The sequence below is a fragment of the Rhinatrema bivittatum genome, chromosome 9 (assembly GCF_901001135.1).
Source record: "Rhinatrema bivittatum chromosome 9, aRhiBiv1.1, whole genome shotgun sequence".
In the NCBI taxonomy this organism is placed as follows: domain Eukaryota; kingdom Metazoa; phylum Chordata; class Amphibia; order Gymnophiona; family Rhinatrematidae; genus Rhinatrema; species Rhinatrema bivittatum.
The window spans coordinates 48,710,341-48,734,681 of record NC_042623.1 but is presented as its reverse complement, the minus strand read 5'-3'; the positions used below and the strand labels follow the sequence as shown (position 1 = coordinate 48,734,681).

At 45.0% G+C, this 24,341-nt stretch overlaps 1 protein-coding gene across 1 annotated transcript in view; it reads right to left on the bottom strand.

Annotated features, from left to right (window-relative positions):
• Window positions 1–17,632, bottom strand: part of AASS (aminoadipate-semialdehyde synthase) — a 119,864-nt gene extending 102,232 nt beyond the window's left edge. Inside the window, exons 1-8 of the mRNA XM_029615165.1 lie at window positions 17,354–17,632; window positions 12,357–12,575; window positions 9,761–9,937; window positions 9,458–9,542; window positions 8,573–8,640; window positions 8,345–8,491; window positions 4,562–4,640; window positions 4,333–4,460 (exon numbers count right to left, since the gene is read on the bottom strand). Of these exons, the coding sequence (XP_029471025.1) occupies window positions 4,333–4,460; window positions 4,562–4,640; window positions 8,345–8,491; window positions 8,573–8,640; window positions 9,458–9,542; window positions 9,761–9,937; window positions 12,357–12,566 (894 nt within the window). The 5' untranslated portion in view covers window positions 12,567–12,575; window positions 17,354–17,632. The remainder of the gene's footprint in view (window positions 1–4,332; window positions 4,461–4,561; window positions 4,641–8,344; window positions 8,492–8,572; window positions 8,641–9,457; window positions 9,543–9,760; window positions 9,938–12,356; window positions 12,576–17,353) is intronic.
• Window positions 17,633–24,341: the final 6,709 nt, after the last annotated feature.

Here is a 24,341-nt window from a genome sequence, read left to right as displayed (position 1 = left end):
CCACTGAATAAGAAGGAAAGAAAACCCCTGAAAAGAAAAGAAGGGCTGAAAGCCGCACGGCCAGCCTCGTGAGGGGAGGGATCTGGACCACCAGATTTACACGCCACGGAACTAATTGGACCTCAACTGGTCCACCTCCACCGAACAGAGAATGGTTCCCAAAAGGAACCAGTCCCCTGGGAGGAAGGCTCACCCGAAAAAAGAAAAAATGAATTGGGGTATGAGTGTTTGCTGGGCGCTGTGGGGGGGGGAAAGAAGAGCCCTCTGTCGCTCATGAACTAATGACATCACTCTTCTCCCGGGCAGAGATCACCGCCGGTGAACCCAGCCCCTAGGACCCTTTTGGAGCAAGGAGACCTGGGACTGACCGAAGGTGTTAGTGTGGAGTCTCCCACGAGGCGAAGCGACCATCAGGAATATCCTATGGCTTCGAATAACAACCAAGGAACCGGCGAACTTCCCATTGGAGCTGCAATTGAGGAGCCTGGAGAGAGTAAGGCTGAACTCCCACTACTACAATTTAAGTCTCTGGTAAGGCCGCAAACATTTTCTTTAGAGCTTATTTGGGAAGCTACCAATGATATGAATACAAATATGGGATTACAAATTTCAACAATGATGGAAACACTGAATAATGTGAGAACTAATGTTGTAAAAATGGAAAAGGAGAACTTACAAACTAAAAATGAGTTGGTAAATGTAAAGGCTAACTTAGGAAAATCAGAAGAAGTGCAAGTTGCATTGATAAAAGAAAATCAAGCCCTACATTCAAAGATGGAAAATCTGGAAAACACTTTAAGATGTAAGAACATTCGATGTATAAACTTTCCTAAACTCCCTACCCAAACACCTATGCAGACGTGGAGGAGATATTTGATGGAGGTTTTAAATTTACCTGAGGCAACACTGCCAATAATTTCAAAGTTATATTATCTGCCTCCGTTATTAAAGAAATCCTCCAGTCTGAAAAATGAAGGGAAAAATCAAATGCAGGAATTGCAGCAAAGACAGCCAGCCCAAGAAGCAAATCTTAATATCTCGGAGATTTTGGAACAAACAGAGACTAATCTAGTGAAGTCTTCAACACTGATAGTGTCATTCATGCTTGAGTCTGATAAAGACTGGGTATTTAGGAAATACTTTATGAATAGGTCTAAGGAGTTCTTGGGCTGTAAGCTCCAGTTATTCCCTGATTTATCGCCGATACCTCAAAAGCGTAGAAAACAGTTTTGACTGTTAAAACCGCAATTATTACAATTAGGAATGTATTTTATTCTTAAGTTCTCATGCAAATATTTAGTAAAGTTTAGTGGTAATACCTATATATTTACTCAACCGATACAATTAACACAATTTATTGTTAGTAGAGGGAAACCAGCCTTATGCGCTACACCAGGAACCACATAATGCACTCCTTAGATGAGAAGAGATCTCTCAATAAGTAGTTGCATCATCCTATAGCTAGGATTGTTTAGTTAATATTAGGGATGTGAATCGTTTTTCTGACGATTGAAAATATCGGATGATATTTTCTTTTTTTTGGGGGGGGGGGCAGGAAGAAAAGGCACACAAAAACAATCCCCAAACCCACCCCGACCCTGTAAATCTCATTATTTAGAATCACCCATCCTCCCGACCCCCCCAAAACTTTTCTAAAGTACCTGGTGGTCCGCGGGGGTCCCGGGAGTGATCTCCCGCTCTCGGGCCGTCAGCTGCCACAAATCAAAATGGCGCCGATGGCCCTTTGTCCTTAGCATGTGACAGGGTATCCGTGCCATTGGCCAGCCCCTGTCACATGGTAGAAGCAATGGACGGCCGGCGCCATCTTTGGGGGGGGGGGGGTCGGGATGGGGGGAATTCTAAATAATTAAATTTAAAGGGTCGGGGTGGGGGTTTTTTTTTTGGCTTGCGACAGCCGAAAAAGACGCTCAGAACCCCGGGAATGAAGATTTCCCGTGGTTTTTTTTTTTTACAAACCCGATACTGGAAATGAGTCCAGTACCGATTCACATCCCTAGTTAATATACCTTTGTGTATATATTACCTTTAAACTGTGTAGTCTTGGATCCCTATTGTGGGCTTGATAGACAGGAGTGGGTGAATGGGAATCTAATTTGTTTGTATGATTTATGTGGTATGTAAAATGTATTTCTCATCCCGGAAACCTGTAATATAATTCAAGTGATGTATTGCTTGATATTTAAATTGTAAAATGCAATAAATAGATAATAAAAAAAACAAACTAGAAAAAAGCAAGGGTAAAAGAAGAACTGCAGGTTTATGCACCAGCCACCTGCTGGAGACAGAGAAATACTGAACTACTGCAGGTGGCACCAGGGCTTTTCAAGCAGTGTCAGCGAGGCTTTTCTCTGTCTCCATCTGCTGGCAGGGATGAATAAACCCAGGAGTCTAGACTGATCCGGGTACGTACAGGGAACGTGCATTTAGTCTCATGCAGGATCTTATCCTGTTGAACTCTATGCCATCCCGGACATAAAGCACCACTCCACCACCAAGAAGCTCCTCTCTGTCATTGCGATATAATTTGTACCCCAGTATAGCTCTATCCCATTGGTTATCCTCTTTCCACCATGTCTCTGAGATGCCAATTAAGTCTATGTCATCGTTCACTGCTATAATTCTCCCATGTTACTTCTTAAGACTTCTTGCATTAGCATACAAACATTTCAAAGTGTGCTTTTTTTGTATTTACATTCTGCTTTTCAGTTGACAGGGATAAAATGGAATCTTTTAGCTCAGGTGAGTTTTTAATTATAGGCACTTAGACTACTTTTCTTATTATTGGAACCTCTCTGTTGGACACAAAAAGGTAGACACAGGAGTAATGTAAGGAAATATTTCTTTACAGAACAGGGTGGTGGACTCATGGAATAGCCTCCTGGTGGACACCAGGATAGCATAGGAATTCAACAGAGCATGGGACAAGTACTGAGGATCTGTGAGGAACAGGACTGGACTACAAAACTGGCAGGGCGGTGAGTCTTTATCCACCATCATGTTCCACATTTCTGGGTTTCAGAAGGAGCCCCTGCTGTATGGCTCCCAGCCTCAGGGGCATTTCTGCCAGGTGAAGAACAGGGGGGAGGGGAAAATTAAAAGGGGTCAAAAATCCCTGGGTAATGGTGAATGAAAGGTCATGGTGCCAGAATCCCAGCCCTGGTTCTGATGGAGCTGGAAGAAAATAGGAGGAACTACCACTACATCCACACATACACAAAATGCATCTGGACCCATCCTGAGCTTCCCTGTAGGGAACCTACAGCCGTACATACTAAAATCCCAAAACGGAAAACGAAAACCTTGGAGAATCTGCTTTTGCTAAATTCATACAAGTCTGAAAACTGAAGGCCAAGGCAATGCCCATCTTTCTGGTCTTTGGTGAATTTCTACTAGGCCACGCTATTTTAAATAAGGGCTTTTAGTGCACAAATGTGATGGTCAACAGCCATCTCAAAAGATCTACACTTACCCTCGTCACAACAAAATGTCCACATATTTAAGCATTGCTATTGCATGCCCCGATTTCAGCCCATACTACTTGCAGATGGTCAATCCTGTCTACGTAAGTGTATTCCCACTAAGAGTACATATGTTATTGTACTCAGAGCACTCTCTTACCAGGATATCAGGATTTCTCCTCTCTGTCCTTGCTGACATTCCTCTTTACCTCTCTAGTCCCCTGCCTTGATGTCATTTTGCCCCATTGTCCCAGGGCAGAGCCATAGTCTCCCTGCCACTGCGAGCCATCTGTTCCTGCCTCTCATGCAGTCCTAGTTCCAATGGCTTCAAATATACCAAGAAGAATACATTTTGCTGGTCCTGCCCATCATGCATCCCAAGGGTGGATCCAGAGGACCGAAAACCCTGCAATTCAAGGTGTGGGACTACCACAGCATCTTCGTTCAACCCTCCAAACCACAAGCCCACGTCTACTGTTTGGTCTGCGATATGGAATCACAGACAGACAAACAGGATCTCTCCATAAAGTGTTCGTACAAGAAGGAAAAAAAACAAAACGTCCTCACCTATTGTCCTAATAATGATCTTTACCACAAATGCATCAATGAAAATGTTTTCTACCCAGAGATTCATGATTAAAATGAGTATTTAATTAAAAAAACAAAAACAAAGTTGAACTGCTCCTTATTTTGTGCCAAAGAGATTTATAAATACCCCCAGCTCCATCACTGCAGCAGACAGTTCAGCAAGGACTTCAACATGCAAGGAGAAAGCTCTCCATGCCTAACAAGATTATACTGGCAAAGGAAGAACAACGAGATGAGACATGGGGACAACTTTACAAATGCTTACGGTAGTGTTAAATCGGGATTTGTACAGCTCGGGATGTTTGTCATATTCTATGGGATCATACACCCCATCCGTCTTCCTCACAAGGTGGTGATGGCGACTTAAAACCGTTGCGTACACTTTCCTTAGGTCTGCAAGAGATGACATCAGGTTAGGCTGTTCGAAGAGGGTTCCCCCTCCCCTCCCCAAAAGGACGCAACAGCTGGCAGGACTGGATGCTCCTCAGCCTCACCTCCAGTCTTGGAAACTTCTTTCAATTCATGAGGTTCCACAAACTCACACGGCAGCTGATTAAATAGTTCTTGGGCACCCTACAGACATGAGATCATCCATAACTGTTACGTTAAAATCAATGCAGTTTGCATGCAACATCTTTCTATCAAAAGAATGGACCTTGGAATCAAAACAAGGTTACAGCTTCTTCAGTGTCTTGTGCTATATACTAATAATGACATTTTGTGGTTTTCTGTAGACGACATAGTAATGCAGTCCCTGCTAAGCAGCACACACGGCCCAAGGGATTTTAACACTACGGCACACAGTTGTTTCCCTCAGTAACACTGGATTTCCATGAAATATTTTAAACTAAAAATGAGATAAAATGAACTGGCGGTGTTGTGCTCAGCATTCGTGCCACCAGTGGCACTCCCATGGTTCAGATGCAGTAGGGTTGGAGGATCATGCCACCGGTGGCACTGCCATGGTTCAGATGCAGTAGGGTTGGAGGATCATGCCACCAGTGGCACTGCCATGGTTCAGATGCACTAGGGTTGGAGGATCATGTCACCAGTGGCACTCCCATGGTTCAGATGCACTAGGGTTGGAGGATCATGTCACCAGTGGCACTGCCGTGGTTCAGATGCAGTAGGGTTGGAGGATCATGCCACCAGTGGCACCCCCATGGTTCAGATGCAGTAGGGTTGGAGGATCATGCCACCGGTGGCACTGCCATGGTTCAGATGCAGTAGGGTTGGAGGATCATGTCACCAGTGGCACTCCCATGGTTCAGATGCACTAGGGTTGGAGGATCATGTCACCAGTGGCACTGCCATGGTTCAGGTGCACTAGGGTTGGAGGATCATGCCACCAGTGGCACTCCCATGGTTCAGATGCACTAGGGTTGGAGGATCATGTCACCAGTGACACTGCCATGGTTCAGATACACTAGGGTTGGAGGATCATGTCACCAGTGGCACTCCCATGGTTCAGATGCACTAGGGTTGGAGGATCATGTCACCCGTGGCACTGCCGTGGTTCAGATGCAGTAGGGTTGGAGGATCATGTCACCAGTGGCACTCCCATGGTTCAGGTGCACTAGGGTTGGAGGATCATGCCACCAGTGGCACTGCCATGGTTCAGATGCAGTAGGGTTGGAGGATCATGCCACCAGTGGCACTGCCGTGGTTCAGATGCACTAGGGTTGGAGGATCATGTCACCAGTGGCACTGCCATGGTTCAGATGCACTAGGGTTGGAGGATCATGCCACCAGTGGCACTGCCGTGGTTCAGATGCACTAGGGTTGGAGGATCATGTCATCACAGGAGACAGAAAAAGGAGTTGCCCCAAGCCCAGTGCAGATCAGATAATTATTTTCTGAGGCCCCATGCCTGGTCAAGTATAAGGGGACCCATATCTTTAAAAAATGAATTTATTGCCACAGAAATTAAATACACAAACATGAAAACTCTATATCACTATATCTGTTTATGTACAAATGTGAAGTTGTAAAAACAGAATAATCTAACATAATATGCTTCATTGCATTATAAATGCTATTTTAGCATTTTCAACAATGATTGCTTGATTGAGAGAAACCCTCCATCTCCCGATCGAACTACCTGATCTTCCGAGCAAGGACTAGAAGTTTCATACTACTGGGTTCTTAATGCTACTCTGAAAGTTTGATTATAATGGTAAAGTTATGTCAAATGCTACTATTTGATTTAAATTTGTTGTAAACCCCCTGGAAGCCATTCCTGTAAAATTGCAAAATATCTAATGTCTATAAATAAATTAAATACGTTATCCACAGCAGCATTTCCCCAACCATCATGCCTTCGTACCTGATGAGGTGTGCCAGAGAAAAAAAAAGAAAAAGCCACCAGCATCCAAAGCCGAGATCCCCGCAGCACTAAGAGACAGCAGGAGCTGCTTCCTGAGACCCTGTGTAATCATGCACGCGGCAGCACGAGTCCTGGGGGGGATGGGAATTGACAGGCTTGCTGGGCCCTGCTTGTTCCGCACCTCCTCATCTTCCCCCTCCTGAGCCTCTGTCTCATCCCCAGGCTGAGGGAGGCGAGGAGCTCATATTTTCCCCTGATTTACTCAGCAGTAAGATGAATGTACTCAAACACAAAGGCAGGATCAGAGTTTTACCAGTAGCGGCTGGCCAACAAAACGCTGCCTTAGGAGCCCGATGGCAGATTTACTCAAAGATATACCAGCTTTACTAGTGGAATTACTGGACTCTCTCAGCTCTGGCCTCCTGCCTGGCAATAAGGAACAGTTAGTGACCGGTAAAGTTATTTATTTTTTTATTTATTTTATTTATTTATTTAAGGTATTTATATACCGGCAATCATGAAAAACATATCTTGCTGGTTTACATAAAACAGGAGTGCAGTAGAAACTCCTGTTATTTATGCAGCCAGATGAATATATTTGTCGTATCTGAACAATAATGTCTATAGCTCGACAGAATCTTATATTTCACCTATTTTGATATCACTTTAAAGGACCTAAGCTGTAGCCCAGTTAGTTTGTCTCTTAACAGGGCACCTCCTGGGGATCCCCATGTAACTTTTCACTGGTTGCCATTTGTAAAGAAATATGATATGATCCAACTTACTGTACAGCAAGTGCTTCTGCATGTTAACACTCCCAACTCCTCCGACCCAATTAATTAGACAGACAGGCAGACTAGATGGGCCATTCAGTCTTTTTCTGCCATCATCTTTCTATGTGTCTAACAGAACTATTTCACCCAGATAAACCACTGGCTTGATTTTACTACTGCTACTTAATACGTCGATAGCGCTACTCAACATATGCAGCGCTATACAAAAAATACATTAAAAAAGACCCCAGAACATCCTTACTCAGAAGAGCTTACGATCTATCAAGACAAACACACAGGGCAAGAGAGAACTGGGAAACAATTTAAGACAATAATTAAAATTTAATGAGGCTCTAAGTGGGACAATCAGGAGTTAAGATTTCAAAGCAGCCTGAAAAAGGTGGGTTTTTAGATGGGATTTAAATAAGGCAAGAGAGGGCGCATGGTATTCCAAGCGCACGGCGCAGTCAGGGGAACTGGTGTACAGGAGCAGGGCATAGATAGGAGGGTTTGCCCAATGAGCAGCGTGCCAGAGGAGGGGTGCAGAGAGAGGAGATGCCGCCCTCTGTTCATCTTGTATCCATTTTTTTTTTTTTACTGCAGTATCAGACAGAGCTGAACTTACATGCAGCAGATTCAATCTGTCCATCTTCCTGAAGGCATAAAACTTCCAAGAAAATCCACTGAACCTGGCACCTCCCTTACTGGAAACGGCCTTGATCCAATAAGGGGGTGCAGTCATTTTCAAAGGGCTCAAAGCTGAAACGCAAGATTTTATAGTGCAACACCTGGTTTTCACTTCTTCCCTTCCCCCACCCCCCGAAAAAAAAAAAACTTTTCTTAAAAGGATATTTTTAATAAACTTTGGCCAAATTTATATATTTAAAAATCAGGCCTGCTTTTAAAAATTCACCTGGACACTCTCTCTAGTGGGTGGCACTGATCATAATTAGGATACTTCCAGACAGATCAGCCATGTCTGATAAAGAATATGTTGGCCATCACTTCATTTTGGCCCTCAAGGATGGCAATGGTTAAAAAAAAAAGAAAAAAAAATACACCCTCTTGGCAGCCGAAAGCTTGCCTCATATTTTGCCTGCTAGTGCTTAAAATTAATCTGCAAGATATCATTTTATAACATGTGCCCCGAACCAGCGCAGCGAAGTGGAACTTCTCACCTTGGAGACATTGCCAGTGCCGGTGAACACAAAGGTCAGGGGCCCAATAGACTTCGGCATCAAACCCAGGGAAATCTCGTAGCCGGCATCCCGCACTGCCTGCACCGCCTGGCTGCTGTTCCTGTAGTTGTGCGACATCCCGATGTGCTGAAAGGCAAAGGCAGAATTTGGCTTGCCCCGTTCTCTATGGGCTTTTCCAGACATTCAACGCAGCTTCTAGGTTCTTACCATGAAGGGGGTGTGATGGCCCAGCGCGAGAAATCGTAATCCCAGCCCATGCAAAATGTTGATCATTCCTGTTTCAGAGAGGCACAAAAGATCGAGACAAGCACATGTTAGGCATCCACGGATATAAATGCACGCACACACGCCTGAATGCGTTTTAGACCACTCAAATGAAATAGGTTAGATCCAATATGGAACATAATAGAGCCAAGTGCTTAGAGCAGCAGGCTGAGAACTAGACAAGAAGGTTCCAGATCCTGCCAATGCTCCTTGTGGCCTTCAGCAAGTCATTCCCCTCCATGGTTTCAGGCACAACCACAGGGAGTCCTTTAATAAGTCCTGGTGAGGCTTTACCGCATGGTGAACGTCTCACCTCAGGGGTAACTTTATGGAGGTAACATAGATGAGGGTTGGCACTGGAGATGGGGAAGCCACTTCAGGGTGCAGCCAGGGAGGGCGGGGCAAGGGGGTCTCACTAGATACCCCCTCCCTCCAGAGTTTTTACAAGTCAGATGAGGAGAGGGGGATCTGGGGCCAATCAGGCCCTTTAAAAGATGCCAATCATGCAAAGCTTCTGGTTGGTCTTCATGACGCAACAGCTCCATCGGAGCTTCATCAGAGAGCGTCTGGCCAGAAGGTGAAAAGAACAAAAATGTGAGGTCTTTTTGGCAGGGGCTGGGATAGGTGGGGAACTGGAGGACAGACCTAGTCCTTGTACTAAACCTTGGAAGAAGATCAGATTGGCCAATTTCTGCCTTTCACACAAGTCTCCTGCACAACCCAATATTTCTTACTGCAAGAGTTTTCCTGAAGGGAGCCAACCCTAAACTCCTGGACTGAGTCCCAGCCTCCTCGTTCCCTTCCCGCCCTCTAGCACAGTAAAATTACCTGCAACACCTGCCCACTGCCCGAAGGCGACAACTCTCAAGCCCTTGTGATCGACCATTTTTTCGTAATCAATCAGTCTGATTTCCTAAAGAAAATTAAATATAGATATAGGCAAGATATGGGTCACAAAACGAGGATTCATTTCTTTTGGAATTGTAAAAGCAAAATTTTAATGGAACTGGGACGCAGACAGAAGGGATCAAGGGAAAAATAAAATTGTACCTATCCAATGGGGCACACTGGCCGCTGCAATCTCCATTTCCTGAGCAGCGAAGAGAGGGAGATTGCACAGCTAGGACAAACCTGTTTCATAATCTCATCCAGCAGAGACATGTTTGCCTCCTGGGCTTTTATAGTGTGCGAGAAGAAAGCGTAGGTCTTCTTTGGGATCAGTTTCTCCTCCGGAGGTCGCTTAACTCCCACGATCAGCGATGCCTGAGAAATGTCCTCCTGTATAAAGCCACCTGCTTTGATGTACTCCTAGAAATCGGAGAGAGATCATCAGAACATGAACACGACGCCTTCTGCATTGTGGCGCTAGCATGGGTGCTGGAATGGTTACTTGAAAATAAATTTAAAATGTTGAAGTCATGCCAGCAAAAGATAAGCACAGAAAGTCTTGAACACACCCGGGTACAGCACAGAAGAAAGATTCTTTGCTAGTACTGAAGGAAACCCTAAAGGTCTTCTTTCTTTCTGCAAAAAAAAAATTCCCCTGTCACCTAAATGGAGGTAGCAACAGGCCTGTTCCAGCTTGGATACGGCAAATGCTGGCAGGCTCGCACTGCTGCTTGGAAAGCTGCCCAATACGTTAAAAAGAAAGAAAGAAAGAAAAAATTACAAAAATGTATAAAATCGGAGTTCAACATGAGCAAATGTAGACCTCAGCTTCACAAATACTGGCAGACTCATGTTTAGAACATTACTAGGTAAGCAGTGCTTTCAATAAAATTACATTAAATATATTAAAAACTAACAGGCCGCTACAGTAAAACGCGGCCGCGGTTACCCTGTTTCTAACCCGCTTTGTACCCACAATTTGACCGCGTACGTCTAACCCGCGATTCACTATCCGTTTTTACCAATCCTTACCGCTTCCTGAAACTGACGCGTATCCCTTTCCGCCCGCGGCATGTGTATGAGATGTAAACGATCGGATTAGCTATTCCCTCCCATACAGTAACGTGCGGCCCGATTATCGCCTTTTTAACCCGCTGTTTTGCCGCGTCTTTAACCTGCTAATTTACCGCCTACCCTTACCCTGGCGTTAGTGTGGTGAACTTAGCAGAGAGAGACGAAATTAAAAAATGAACAGTGTTAAAGCTCACTGCAAAGGAGAAATAATTACTAAAAAGTGGCAGCAATACTAAAGCTGAAATGATGCTATTAAGCTGTCAGCCAGGAACAAAAGAGAGAAAACGACTCGACATGTTATTAAAGCAAATAGTGAATAAATTGTAACAAACTTACTGCATGTGAATTTTCTTTTGAATGCCAAACAGATACGTCGCCAGCAGAAACAAGAACGGCTCCGGAGCAGCCCCAGTCCTCTCTCTCCCCTCCTCCCGAGGCGCGCACCGCGGCTCCCCAGCCTCCCCGGGGGCAGCCGGCGGCGAGAGCAGCTTCAGCAGCCCGGGGCGGATCGGGCGCTCCCCATGCGAGACGCGGCTTCCAGCAGCCCCCGCCGGCGAAGGTGCATGAGCGCACGCCGTGACCTGAGCGCCCGGCTGGACATCCGAGGTCACGGCGTGCGCTCATGCACGTACAGGGCGCTCAAGGCAGCGAAGGTGCATGAGCGCACATGCACCTTCGCCGGCGGGGGCTGCTGGAAGCCGCGCCTCGCACGGGGAGCGCCCGATCCGCCCCGGGCTGCTGAAGCCGCTCTCGCTGCCGGCTGCCCCCGGGGAGGCTGGGGAGCCGCGGTGCGCGCCTCGGGAGGAGGGGAGAGAGGACTGGGGCTGCTCCGGAGCTGTCAGCGCGCCCGCACGGGAGACCGGCACCCATGGACGCCCTTCTGCTGCTGGGGGCTTGCCTGGCCGTGGCCAGGGCAGGTGAGCGGGGGCTGGGGGAAAGTTTGCCCGTGAAATTTCGTCTCTTGCCCGTCCGAAGGAGGCGGAAAATCGGAGCTGCGTGCACAGGTGAACCATCCAGTTCCTGATACCTGTCATTTCAAATGTCATTTGAAATGACAGGTACCAGCGCACCCAGGATACTGTATAGGCGCTGTATAGCGCTCTATACAGTAAAATGGATTGCGCTTCATGGACGCGGCTTGTATTTGCGTGTCATGTAAATACTGTATCGAGCGGTATGTGATCTAAACTGTGCGTGCGGCAAACGCGGGTGCGCCCGGCACTGCCGCACTCTTTCTTACGCGTCCTTACTGTATCGGCCTGATAGTAATATAATTTAATCTCATAGTAATATCATAGCATTGCTGTGACCAGGATAACATAAGACCCAAGTAACTTCTGGCAAAGGATCATTTGAGAGGGCAGCTAGAAGTTGGCAGGAAGGAGGAAATGAAAACAATGAAAAGCAAAAATATAAATATAAGTTGCCAGTTGTAAGCAGCTTAATGTCATAGAAAGGTTAACTACCGTAGCTCCACAGAACATATTTCTGACGCTCAGAGAGTCAATTCTGCTGCTTAGCTTGATGAGAAGAGCTTTTCCAGGTTTTACATCGCTCATAAAATTGGATTCCTACAAGTCTAAGGAATGGAATCCAAGGCCTGTATCCTCAAACATCGATTTACCTTTAGCAGGACAATGGTGTACGGTTGCATACAACTAAAGTTAACTCCAAAACCACAACATGCCCTGCATGCGCACTGTAGTCAAAAACGGATTTCTAACAATGCCAAGTAAATGCCACCATTAGCAATGAACTACGTGACCTTTTCATGGATGGCTCTTCGGTTTGAAGGCTGCACTATGACTTTGTATCCCAGATGTGTCAGCTCTTTGACATGTTTTGGTGCCAGAGGTGCTCGTCTTTCCCAGGCGTTGAGGTCCTCTCTCCTGACTGCCAGCACAGCCTTATAATGGGTGTGCCTTACGAGAGGGAGCCTGAACGTCCCACCTCGGTGTCTTAGCAGACAGAGCATGGTTAAGACCTAAGGACATCAAAAGACAATGTCAACCAACCTGCACACATAAATATCAATTTTGTTTTCCATCACATGCCCCAGAACACATCAGTGTAAGAACAGGACTATTCGTGGATGCCTCTCAGTACAAGGCATGAGCAGACCAGGTGATCATCCAGGGTTCAAAGGCAAGGGGCCCCAAAGGCGTTAAAAACTATTACTTCTAACACTGAATTTGGCTAATGTAATGTAAAAAAAGGGCCCAGCATAAAAGCCTATCCTGGACCAGAGCAGGGCCAACACTTGGTGCCAGTTTAACTATTAAGAAAGCTAGGCAGTCCTCTAGGTCAGCAGCTTCCAGGGTGGCGGCACCAATGAGTAGTTACAGTCAGGGGCAGCTCAAGGCAATCTGCTGCCCAAGGCGACGGGTGAGATGGCGCCTCCCCTCCCCCCTAGGCATGGCACAGGTCAAATCACCAAAAGGACCAAGGGGGGAGTAACCCATGGAGTCTGGCCCTTTTGATGATTTGAAATGCTGGGGAAGAGGGGAACACAGGGGTCAGGGATCTCCTAGGAGGGGCAGATAGAGTGAAAATAAGAATAATATTTCTAGGAAGCTGGCAAGCCTACCACACTCCAGAGAACCCCCACCACCTGCCTCCCACACTTCCTCAGCATCTGCACCCTGGGGAAGGGGGAGATGGGTGAATGGTAACGGTCTGTGCGAGGGCCAGTGCAAGGTGCTCTAAGTGAACCTTACAGCCCTGTGCACCCCTCCCCCCCCCCCCCCAAAAACTATGCATTTCTAATAACAGATTTTACACGAAAAAGAACATTCCAGGTGCAGTCTGCTGAGGTAAAAATATCACTTACCACAACATATATATTATATTTACATTCACTGCTGTGGTGCCAACAAGGAAACCCTGCAAAAAAGATATCTGGAGCCTATATTGTTTAATCCGCTCTGAACAATGAGCTATTAGTAGTGGCATTCAAAAACTTTTAAATTAAATAAATCAATATAGGTCTATTGTAAAGTGCATTGGGTTTGAGCTTGGCCCTCAGAAAGCCATGAATACAATGAATTACAAATTACAATATGATAAACATCCCATACCAAAACTGTCCTAACTGCCAGCACTCAAACAGTAAGAAACCTACTTATGAAAATGTAACACTGCAAATATTACACCAGCCCTAAAACAAAAATACAGTTCCTATTAGGAAAACAGAAGAAGCCAGGCTACTATAGATCCCTACACAGTAGCAGAATACCTCACCTCGGTCATGCACCAGAACACAGACAGACCCTCAGAATAAAGAGACCATAAAGTTTAAATAGAAACAAGCAGACAAAAACTGGACTGAAAACTGCAAAAAGCCTGGCTCTGTATGCAGTGCAACAATGGAAAAATAGAAACATTGCCAAACATCATAAAACAATAAAATCAGGAAACATAAAATATCAATCATAATAATAAAACCACACTAATAAAACAAATAAACATGACAAAAAAGCTTATGAAAAGAATAACATTCTATAATTAATTTCATATATACATTTTTAAATAGTTCCCCAAAAAAAACTCAAATATTTCAAAATAGCAGACACATCAAATACCATCCAATCATAATTAAAACCAATAAGGATATAACAAATTCCCAGCCTACCATACCTGGGAATTTTTGATATCCTGAATTAATGGGGGAAGGGGGGCTGCACACAAACTTTGTCCACTCTCAGATGCACACAGTCTCTTTCACAAATATGTCCCTTCTCACACACACATATACAAATCTCTCTCTCACTCACTATTCCCCCCCTCCGGAACCCACAGGTAGCAGCAGTCTCTACCTTCAGCCCACGCAGCCAAATAGACTCCTCCTCTTTTCCCCCAGGGCGAAAGCTGATGCTGCTCATTTCTTCTCACCATGTGGGTCAATGCTGATCCTGCTCATTTCGGCCACAGCAATCACATCTTCTTCTTCTCACCCCGACAGGCTCAGATGACACAACTCCCTCTTCTGGACAAGGCAGGAGGGAAGGACAAGGAGCCACAATCTTTGCTGTCCTACCACTCCCAAAACTGTGGCATTTTAGGTGGCCACCTAATCCATCTTGTGCTTCCTCTGGCCCTGCACACTCTCTCCCATTCACACACACCACATAGTATTGCTCCCTCTCTTTTTTCATCTCACTCCCATCTGACTGCCACCCCTTTTCCTTTTCTTCCTTCTCACTCACACATTCCCTTCTCTTCCCTCCCTCCTTACTCACCCCCTTCCTTTCCATCCCCTTACAGTCAACCCCTTCACTTCCTCTCACTTCTCCTTTCCCCATCACTCACACCCTTCCCTTCCACTCACTCCTCCTCCCTCTCACTTACTCCTCCACCCCCACTTCTCTTCTCTCACACCCCACCCATTGGAACCCCACTGCATCTTCTTCTCGTCCACGGGGCCAGGGATCCCCGCAGGCATGTCATCGGTTCGCAGCAGCGGTAGGACTCTGGCATCATCATTTCGCACCACCAGCAGCACTGCAGGGCTTCAAGTAGTCATTTTGTGGCAGCACCAGCACCACCGAACATCTTCTGTACCTTCAGGGCTTCATGCAGCAGCGGCAGCAGCACCACCAGCAATATCTTCTTCATGCCCTCGGGCTCTGGGATCCCCTCAAACACGTCATCATTTCCCTGCCACATCACTAACATCTTCTTCTTGCCCCCATGGGGAATTCCACATCATTTCGCGGTGACCGCGCACTACTACCATCATCTTCCTGCCCGCGGGGCTTGGGATCCCCGTGGGCACGTCATCGTTAAGTGCCACAGCCACCACCAGCCTCTCTTTCTCCCCATGGATGTTTTCCATTTAGAAGCAGAGTGAGACAGCCTTCGCAGAGGTGATTTAGGGCACTTTCTGCTGCCCCAAAATTTTGCCGCCCAAGGCGGCTACCTCACCCTGCCTAGTGATAGAACCGCCCCAGGTTGCAGTCACAGCAAAAAAACAATAGTGCTCTTTGGCATGGCAGGCATGCTATATAAGCTCCAAGTGCCTTTTTTGCAGGGTTTTGTGTTACTTCACAAAGTGTCTGATAATGGAGGGAGTCTGTGTCACTGTTACGGTGGTGACATCAGAAATACTTTTTGTGGGGGTATGGTAAGTAGCAAGGGAAAACATCCCAGTTTAGCCCAGTCAGCCATTTCAGAAATTATCTTTAGCTAATGCAGTATGAGTTTCTTATTAATTTATGAATGTATGCATGTATTTCTTGATTATATTTGCAGTCTAACATCAAAAATAAAACAATATATTCAACAGACACTGTGACATGATTTCTGAAACATACCTACATCATACATATATATATTTATACACACACATATATATAAATAAAACAAAATTTAATATGTAAAAGTCTCATATCCAATAAACAGGCCGATGCAATTCTGACACGCTAAAAACGTGCGTCCCAACTGGATGTATATTTTTTTTAATGCGAACACAATTACTTCTCCTGGGCACTCGATGCAATAGGCAAATGAGCCACTGCACTAAAAAGGACGCGCTAGGGATAAATTTTGCGACCCTAGCAAATTCATGGCATTGGGCGCCCAAAAGTGGTGTGCGCGGGTTAGGGGAACGGACGCTCATTAACTGAACATCCATTTTCCTAACTTGACCACTGGTAAGACCCTTTTTTTTTTTTTTGTTCCTCTGACTTAATATTGTGGTGATATTAAGTTGGAGGAGCTACAGAAAAGCAGTATTTTCTACTCCTCAGTATTTTGGTGCCCCTCAAGACTTAATGCAGGCTTTGGGGCTGGCATTAATTTTTGAGAGTAAAAATGTGCATGTCGGGCACACATTTATTTTTTACATAAGGGGCTAATAGTTAATAACGCTCATCACATGGCTTTGCACAGATTTGGATGTGCTAATCCCTTTATTGCATAGGGGGCTCTTGACATGCGTCCGAAACTTGAATACAACCGTGGTTAACCTGTGCGCTAGCCTGAGCGCACGGTATTATATCAGCCTGTGTTTCTACATGATCATTCTGCAAGGGGGGTGATCATAATTGCTGTGTTTTATTATCAAGATGGGGGGGGGGAGAGGAGGAGGGCTAGGGTCCTGAAAGTTAATTGAGAGAGAAGATACAAGACTAAAGATTCTTCTAGGGCACCTAATACAACTGCCCTTGCCCTACCAACACCAGCACTGCTAACTTGCCATCGACGGAAGAACCAGATATCATGCTAAAGAGGGCTGCAGCTCAAGTCATCTTTATTATATGAGCATTTTCACCCCCTATTTGCAGCCAAAGCTCCAGCTCTGAATAGCTTGAATCACCGGTCTGCCAGAAACAGCTGTTCGCTTTCACCTCCTTTCCGAATCAACACCCAAATGCTTAAATGCCTGAGCTCCTGCCAGCAACCAGAGCGAAGAGAGGAGCTCTCTAGCACTTCCAGGTCCTTCAGCGGAAAAAGATGCACCTACTTCCCCATGAACGATCCCAGGAGCACGTGGAGAAGAAAGAAGGTGGTGACCCCCCCCTCAATACAGTGCTCTATTCGCTCCCCCGATCTGCCACTTAAGTCTCAGATTAGGGGAAGAGATCTACCTCCGCTCTAAAGCCTGTGCGGGTGTCTCCCCGGCGATGGCTCGGAGGAACCGGAGTCAGGCTCAAAGGGGGTGTTGGGGGGAGGGTAGGAGGGGGCCCTCCCTCGGCTTTAGGCCCAGACATAATCCCCGGCCTTTGCCGGCATCCCCACACAGCATGCTGCGCGCGCACCCACCTTTACGGCGGAGGGGACCGCCACCGAGCCCGTCGTGCGGAGCGGGGGGGAGGGGAAGCCTGCCAGGCCGCGGGACCGGAGCCGGAACCGAGCCGCACCAAGCCCGGTCACGCCGACCTACACTCGGACCGCTCGGACACCAGCTCCTAGCCCGCAGCCAATCGGCGCGCTCCCCCGTAGGCAACACCCTTCCCTCGCAGCCAATGGGAAGGCGGAGGACTCGGTTGGGTGGCGCCGCGGTCGCACGCTCGCTGCCGCAAAGCCGGTGTACGAGGGGCGGAGCAGATCGGGTGGTCGCAGGGGATGGGGTGAGCAGGGTTATCCTCGTTCCCAAATAAAGGACGCTGGAGGGGAAGGGAGGACGGGTCGTTTCCACGGTGCCAGACTGGGCGTTGCTGATTGCAGTTCTTTGAGGACCTTTTTTTTTTTCTTTATGCCGGAGTCAGCTCAGGATTAACCCTTAAACAAAATAAGCACGTGTTTAGCATTTTTTTTCTGTTGCCTTCCCCCTAGTTATAAATAAATAACTTATTTATATTGCTTACTGCTATTTAGTGTCGAATGCAATTTTTTTTAAAAGTTTTTATTTAATATAAATGTGGGGTTAGGCCTGGAAAGAAACTGAATTTTTAATTTCTTATTTCACCTTCTGCACTTATTGAGTCTTAATGTCTTGACAGTTAAGCAAAGGAAGGGCTTTGTAGGTCTGTGCTGGTAGGTCCTTGCTTAAGGCATCAATTAGCCTTAACCTGACCAGAGGGGATATTATCACTAGTCCCGCCACCAAAATAATAGGGTGGGGGGAAATCTCGCTTTAAAAAGAATCATAAATCAGTAGCTATCTCCAATTACGGTGAAAATATACCGCACTACTAATTGCCAATAGGTGGTAATTCTTGGGCAGTCCCAAAAGTGATGGCCCAACATTCAGTGGCAGAATGACATTTAACAAAATAACTTTGCTATCTTCTGTCTGTATTTCTAACAAAAATGATCTAACAAAAGGTGTATTGCTCCTCCTCCCCTCTCTTCACACAATAATATTAAGAAAGACTCTTTTACTTTCTAAATGGCCTTCATAATAGGCATCATCGGTCTGTGTTGCCACTTATTGCTCTGCCTTATATATAATCATCAGTCATTTTTACAGTCTCTATTATCTGACTTTTTGCACTGTAAAAATAGATTTTTTTTGTATATTTTTTTCTTGCATCCCAACAGACAGGTTCCAATAATAAGAAAAGTAGTCCAAGTGCCTACAATAAAACTTACCTGAGCTAAAAGATTCCAATTTATCCCTATCAACTGAAAAGCAGAATGTAAATACAAACTAAAAACACACTTGTTATGGAAGTGGACCCTTGTCTGGAGGTAGGCAACTACCGTCGATGGGCGAGGCCTCTGGACAAGAAGAAGTTGAATGAAGACTTCACCCTGGAAGCATGTAATCCCCCCGGGAGGAGCCCGTAGGGATCCGGCCGCTGGGACTTAGGAGACTCCTCTGAAGACTGAAGAAAGGTCTGGATGCAGGCGCCTCCAGCAGGTCGTAGCAGTCTGAGGACGGAGTCGTAGAAGAGTCCAAAGCCGGTCCAGGGGTTCGGTACACAGACGAGGTCGAAATCCAGTCCAGGGTTTAAGCAGGAGAATGGTCCAGAGCCGTACCAGGGTCAAACCAGGAGAAGGGTCCAAAGCCGTACCAGGATCACGCCAGGAGAAGACACGTCTACCAGTCCAGAAGTCAAATAGCCAAGAATCAATCCACAGAACAGGGCAGCAGAGAGGGACGAAGAATCACAAACAGAGATCGCTGGAGCAGCTCAAAGCAGGAACCTCAATACCAAGGCAAGGACTGAATGCTCAGCCCTTGCCTTAAGTACAGGAAGCGAGGGGAGGAGCCTCAGGGGGAGCCATGATACTTCCTGGAGATGGACAGTAAAAAGTTAAGGGAAATTAGGGAAGCTAACCAAACTGGAAGTGCAGTAATGGAGATTTAAATTACCCCAATATTGACTGAGTACGTGAAACATCCGGGCATGCTAGAGAGAGAAAGTTCCTGGATGGATCTTCAGGGACAAGGCAATACCATGGTGGGATTTCTACTGCTATGTACTGTCCCTACTAGTGGACCTTGCTGATACGTGAACTATGGACCTGTACAATCGGTGCTATCTTATTGAGCAATTAAGTATGGTTCCCTATACCAGTGCTTTCGGGGGGGGGGAGGGGAGTTGGTGGAAACTTGGAGATTTCCTGGCTAGGTTAAAAAGGAATAGAAGTTTGCTGGACTGCTGTCAAAACAATTGGTTCTTATTCTATTCCCAAAAATTGACAGTGTTTATATTTCTACGATTGTATTTACAGGTTTTTGTACCTTTTGTTGTACCAGCATGTGATTTGGAAAAATGTTTGTTCTAAATCTTACACTGTTAATAAAAATATTCACACAAAAAAAAAAGTTCTTGGATGGAATAAAAGACAGGTTTATGGAGCAATTGGTTCAGGAACTGACGAGAGAGGGAGCAATTTTAGATTTAATTCTTAGTGGAATACAGGATTTGGTGAGAGAGGTAACGGTGGTGGGGCTGCTTGGCAATAGTGATCATAATATGATCAAATTTGAATTAATGACTGAAAGAGGGACAGTAAGTAAATCCATGGCTCTAGCACTTTCAAAAGGGAAAATTTGATAAACTGAGAATTAGAAAAAAACTGTAAGGTGCAGCTACTAAGGTAAAAATTGTGCAACAGATGTAATATTTTTAAAAAATATTATAAGAACACACTTTCCCACAAAATATATATTAATCTGTTTATGCCATCATAATAGACACTACCGGTGCTTATACCTTCATTGTCTTATAACTAATCATCTGGCATATTGTGATTTTTTTGTACATCTAGTTTTTTGGTGCATTTAAACTAATCTTTTTATAGTATACTTGTCCCAACCCAACACAGTCAATGTTTCAAAACCATAGTTTCTACATCAGGGGGTGACATTGTTGTAATAATCACATCTCTCAATGGTGCCAAGTTGAACCCAATTAATATATATTTTGTGGGAAAGTGTGTTCTTATAATATACATTGAAATTTTCCCTTGATTTCACTCTGTCACATATTGTTAAAAAATACCATCCTAGAAACACGGACCAGATGTATTCCACGCATTAAGAAAGGTGGAAGGAAGGCAAAACAATTAACGGCATGGTTAGAAGGTGAGGTAAGAGGCTAGTTTAGCCAAAAGATCTTCAATCAAAAATTGGAAGAAGAATCCATCAGAAGAAAAAAGGATAAAGCACAAGACACAAGATAAATGTAAGACACTGATAAGACAGACTAAGAGAGAATTTGAAAATAAGATGGCCATAGAGGAAAAAACTCGCCAAAAAACTTTTTAAAATATATCCGAAGCAGAAAGCCTGCAAGGGAGTTGGTTGGACAGTTAGATGATCAAGGGGTTAAAGGGGCACTTAGAGAAGATAAGGCCATCACAGAAAGATTAAATGATTTCTTTGCTTCAGTGTTTACTGACGAGGATGTTGGGGAGATATCCATTCCGTAGAAGGTTTTCATGGTTGTTGATTCAGATCAACGAACCAAATCATGGTGAACCTGGAAGATGTGATAGGCCTGATTGACAAACTGAAGAGTAGTAAATCTCCTGGATCTGATGATATATACCCCAGGATTCTGAAAGAACTAAAAACTGGAATTTCAAACCTATTTCAATTAATTTGTAACCTATCATTGGATGATTTTAATGTACCTGAAGATTGGAACATGGCCAATGTAACCCCTATGTTTAAAAAAGGGATCCAGGGTTCATCTGGGAAGCTATAGATGGGTGAACCTGTTTTCAGTGCTGGGAAAAATCCTGGAAAATGTTATAAAGAATAAAATCACAAAACATTTAGATAGACATGGTTTGTTGGAACTCAGCAAACATGGATTTACCCAAAGGAAGTCTTGCCTCACAAATCTCCTACATTTTTTGAAGGGGTCAATAATCATGTGGACAAAGTTAAACCAGTAGATGTGGTGTATTTGGATTTTCAGAAGGCATTCGACAAAGTCCCGCATGAGAGATTTCTAAGAAAACTAATAAGCCATGGGATAGGAGGTGATGTCCTGTTGTAGTGCACACATGTTATAAAATCCGGGGGCCACGCACCCATACACACTGGATTTTATAATCCACATGTGCATGTGTTGTGCACAAGGAGAGGGGGGGAATTATGCAATTTTCAAGCAGTGACACATCCCAGCCTTCTCCAGTTCCCTCACAGTCTGCTCCAATTAAGGAGCGGACTAGGAGGGAACTTCTCTACCCCCTACCTAACCTCCCTTCCCCTCTCCTCCCTGCCCCCTATCCTATCTAACCCCTGATTTATTTATTTTTTTACCTTTTGCTCCTCAACAGGAGCAGTAGCAAACCGCGTGCACTGGCAGAGTGCCGGCGCGTGCTTCCCCGGCACAGCGGCAAATGGCTGCTGTACCGACTACCTCTAGCCCTGCCCCTCCACGCCCCCAGACTGCCCCTTTATCTGGGCCCAGCATCTTGGCATGTAATGGGGGTTTTGTGCATGGCCGGGCCCCTTTGAAAATGCGTACAGCGTGCGCAAGGTATGGCCACGCGTGCAACCTTTTGAAAATTCACCCATTAGATAGCACCACTATTGTGGCTTTGTTAGGTGTAAAAGAAAAATGACCTAAATTAATTGTAGAAACGTTTTTCCCAAAGGAAGGTAAATTTTGGAAGCCAGAATTTTCTGCTGAGAAACCATCTGGGCCTGGAGCTTGCAATAATTTGGCATCCTTGATTACTCTTTGAATTTCAGAAGCTTGAATAGGCTGATTCAAAGCCTCCAACCGCCTTGGAGATATTTTTTGGGGAGTGTGACAGATTGGAGATATTGTCTAATCTCACTTAATTCCCCTGGGGTAGCTGTATATAAGTTTTTTGATAGTATTCCCGAAATACCTCTGCAATCTCCTTTCCCAGATGAACCACTTGGCCAGTATTACTCCACATAGCTGGGATATATTTAGATCCAACCCAATTTTTTGTTAAATTTGAAAGTGTTTTACCAATTTTATCGCCATTCTGGAAAAACTTACATTTATAATATAATTGCCCTTTCTGAGCTCTCTGATGGAGAAACATATTTAAAGTAGTTTGTGTATTTAAAAATTTAGCTTTATTTATTGCAGTTGGGAACTTTTTATATCTTCACTTATCTAACTTTAATTGGTTCTCTAAAGTCAAGATTGCAGCACTATTTCTCTTCTTCCGGATAACAACATATGAAATAATGTCCCCCCCACAAAACATTTTTTGCGGTCTCCCAGAACAACACTGGTTTGTCTTGATGAGCCTCATTATAAAGCAAGAACTCTATCCATCGCTTCACTAAATACTCCCGGAAATTTCCATTTGTACAGAGATATTTGGAAGTCGCCAAGTTTTAGTCATAGCTAGAGGTCAATATACTTCTAAATCAGGCCATACCGGCATATAATTGGATATTTCCAGGGAACCTATTGAGCATTAGCAACCCATGAAAAGTCCTCACACCTGACTAATATATAATCAAAGCGAGATTGTGTGTTATGCGCCCAAGATATGTAAATTGACTCCTTGTCAAGAGGATGTAGAGCTCTCCATGCAACAATCACACCCAGTTACATAGATAAGTCATGTCTTTACAGATCGCTGTGTCATATTTTGGCATGGGTGGTGCTTCGTCTAGTTGACTATCATGAACATAATTAAAGTCACCTCCTAACTATCAAAGTTGTATTATCCGGGCAATTTGAATCAGTCCACAAGATCACTCATCCCAATCATGCTCACACCCCTGACCCAACTTCTAGGACTCACGATCTTCTCTCTAACCCTCTTCAATGCTCAGTCCCTCACTAAGAAAACACACATTCTGCACGATTACCTGCTCGAATCCAACCCAGATGTTTGTGCTATTACAGAAACCTGGTTAAAAAGCACCGACACTGTATTAATAAACCAATTACCTATGCACTTATATGACGTCTGCTCAATCACCAGACCCAAAAAAAGAGGGGGAGGTCTGCTTTTAGCAACCAAAAAGGAACTGAATCTCAGACAACAACCAATCAAGACCTCTTCCAAAAAATTAGAACTCGGTTTGTTTAAATCACAACACATTCAAATTATCCTTGTCTACGCTCCACCAGGATCATTGGACTCAGATGCCTCACCCCTTATAGAAACCATCGCTAAATACATTAACATGGACTCACCGGCGATGATCTTGGGGGACTTCAATCTACATGTCGACGCCTCCCCAATCTCCTCCAACTGCGAAACATTCTTATCCACACTCCAGGCAATGGGTTTTGAACAAATAGTCAACAAACCCACCCATAAAGCTGGACATACACTTGACCTCATTTTCCTAAACTCTCACCTATCATACACTAACACTCCAGACTGCACCCCAGTCCCTTGGTCCGACCATTCACTCATATCAGCTACTATTAAGACCAGAGGAAACCCCCCTCAACCACAACCTCATTCTTCCATCCATCACAGAAGAAATTGTACCTCCGACATTCTTAGTGAACAACTCTCCAAAGAACTCCCTAATCTAGATACTTCTAACCCCAACTCAGCACTCCTATCCTGGTGCAATATCACGGAGTCCATAGCCAACAAACTATGCCCCAAAGAGATGAAAATCATCAATTGGACCCAAAAAAGGAAGCAACCATGGTACTCACCGGAACTTAAACGCATGAAGCAAGACCTCCGACACAAGGAAGGCTCTTGGCGGAAGTCCCCTAACTCTACAACGTTATCCGAATACAAACGAATCATGCATCTCTACAGGATTTCTCTACTACAAGCAAAAAAAGACTTCTACTCCAGCAGAATCCACGATATCCAATATGACGCAAGGGCCCTGTTCTCCTATGTATCCCAACTGACTAAACCCTCTGCTCCGACC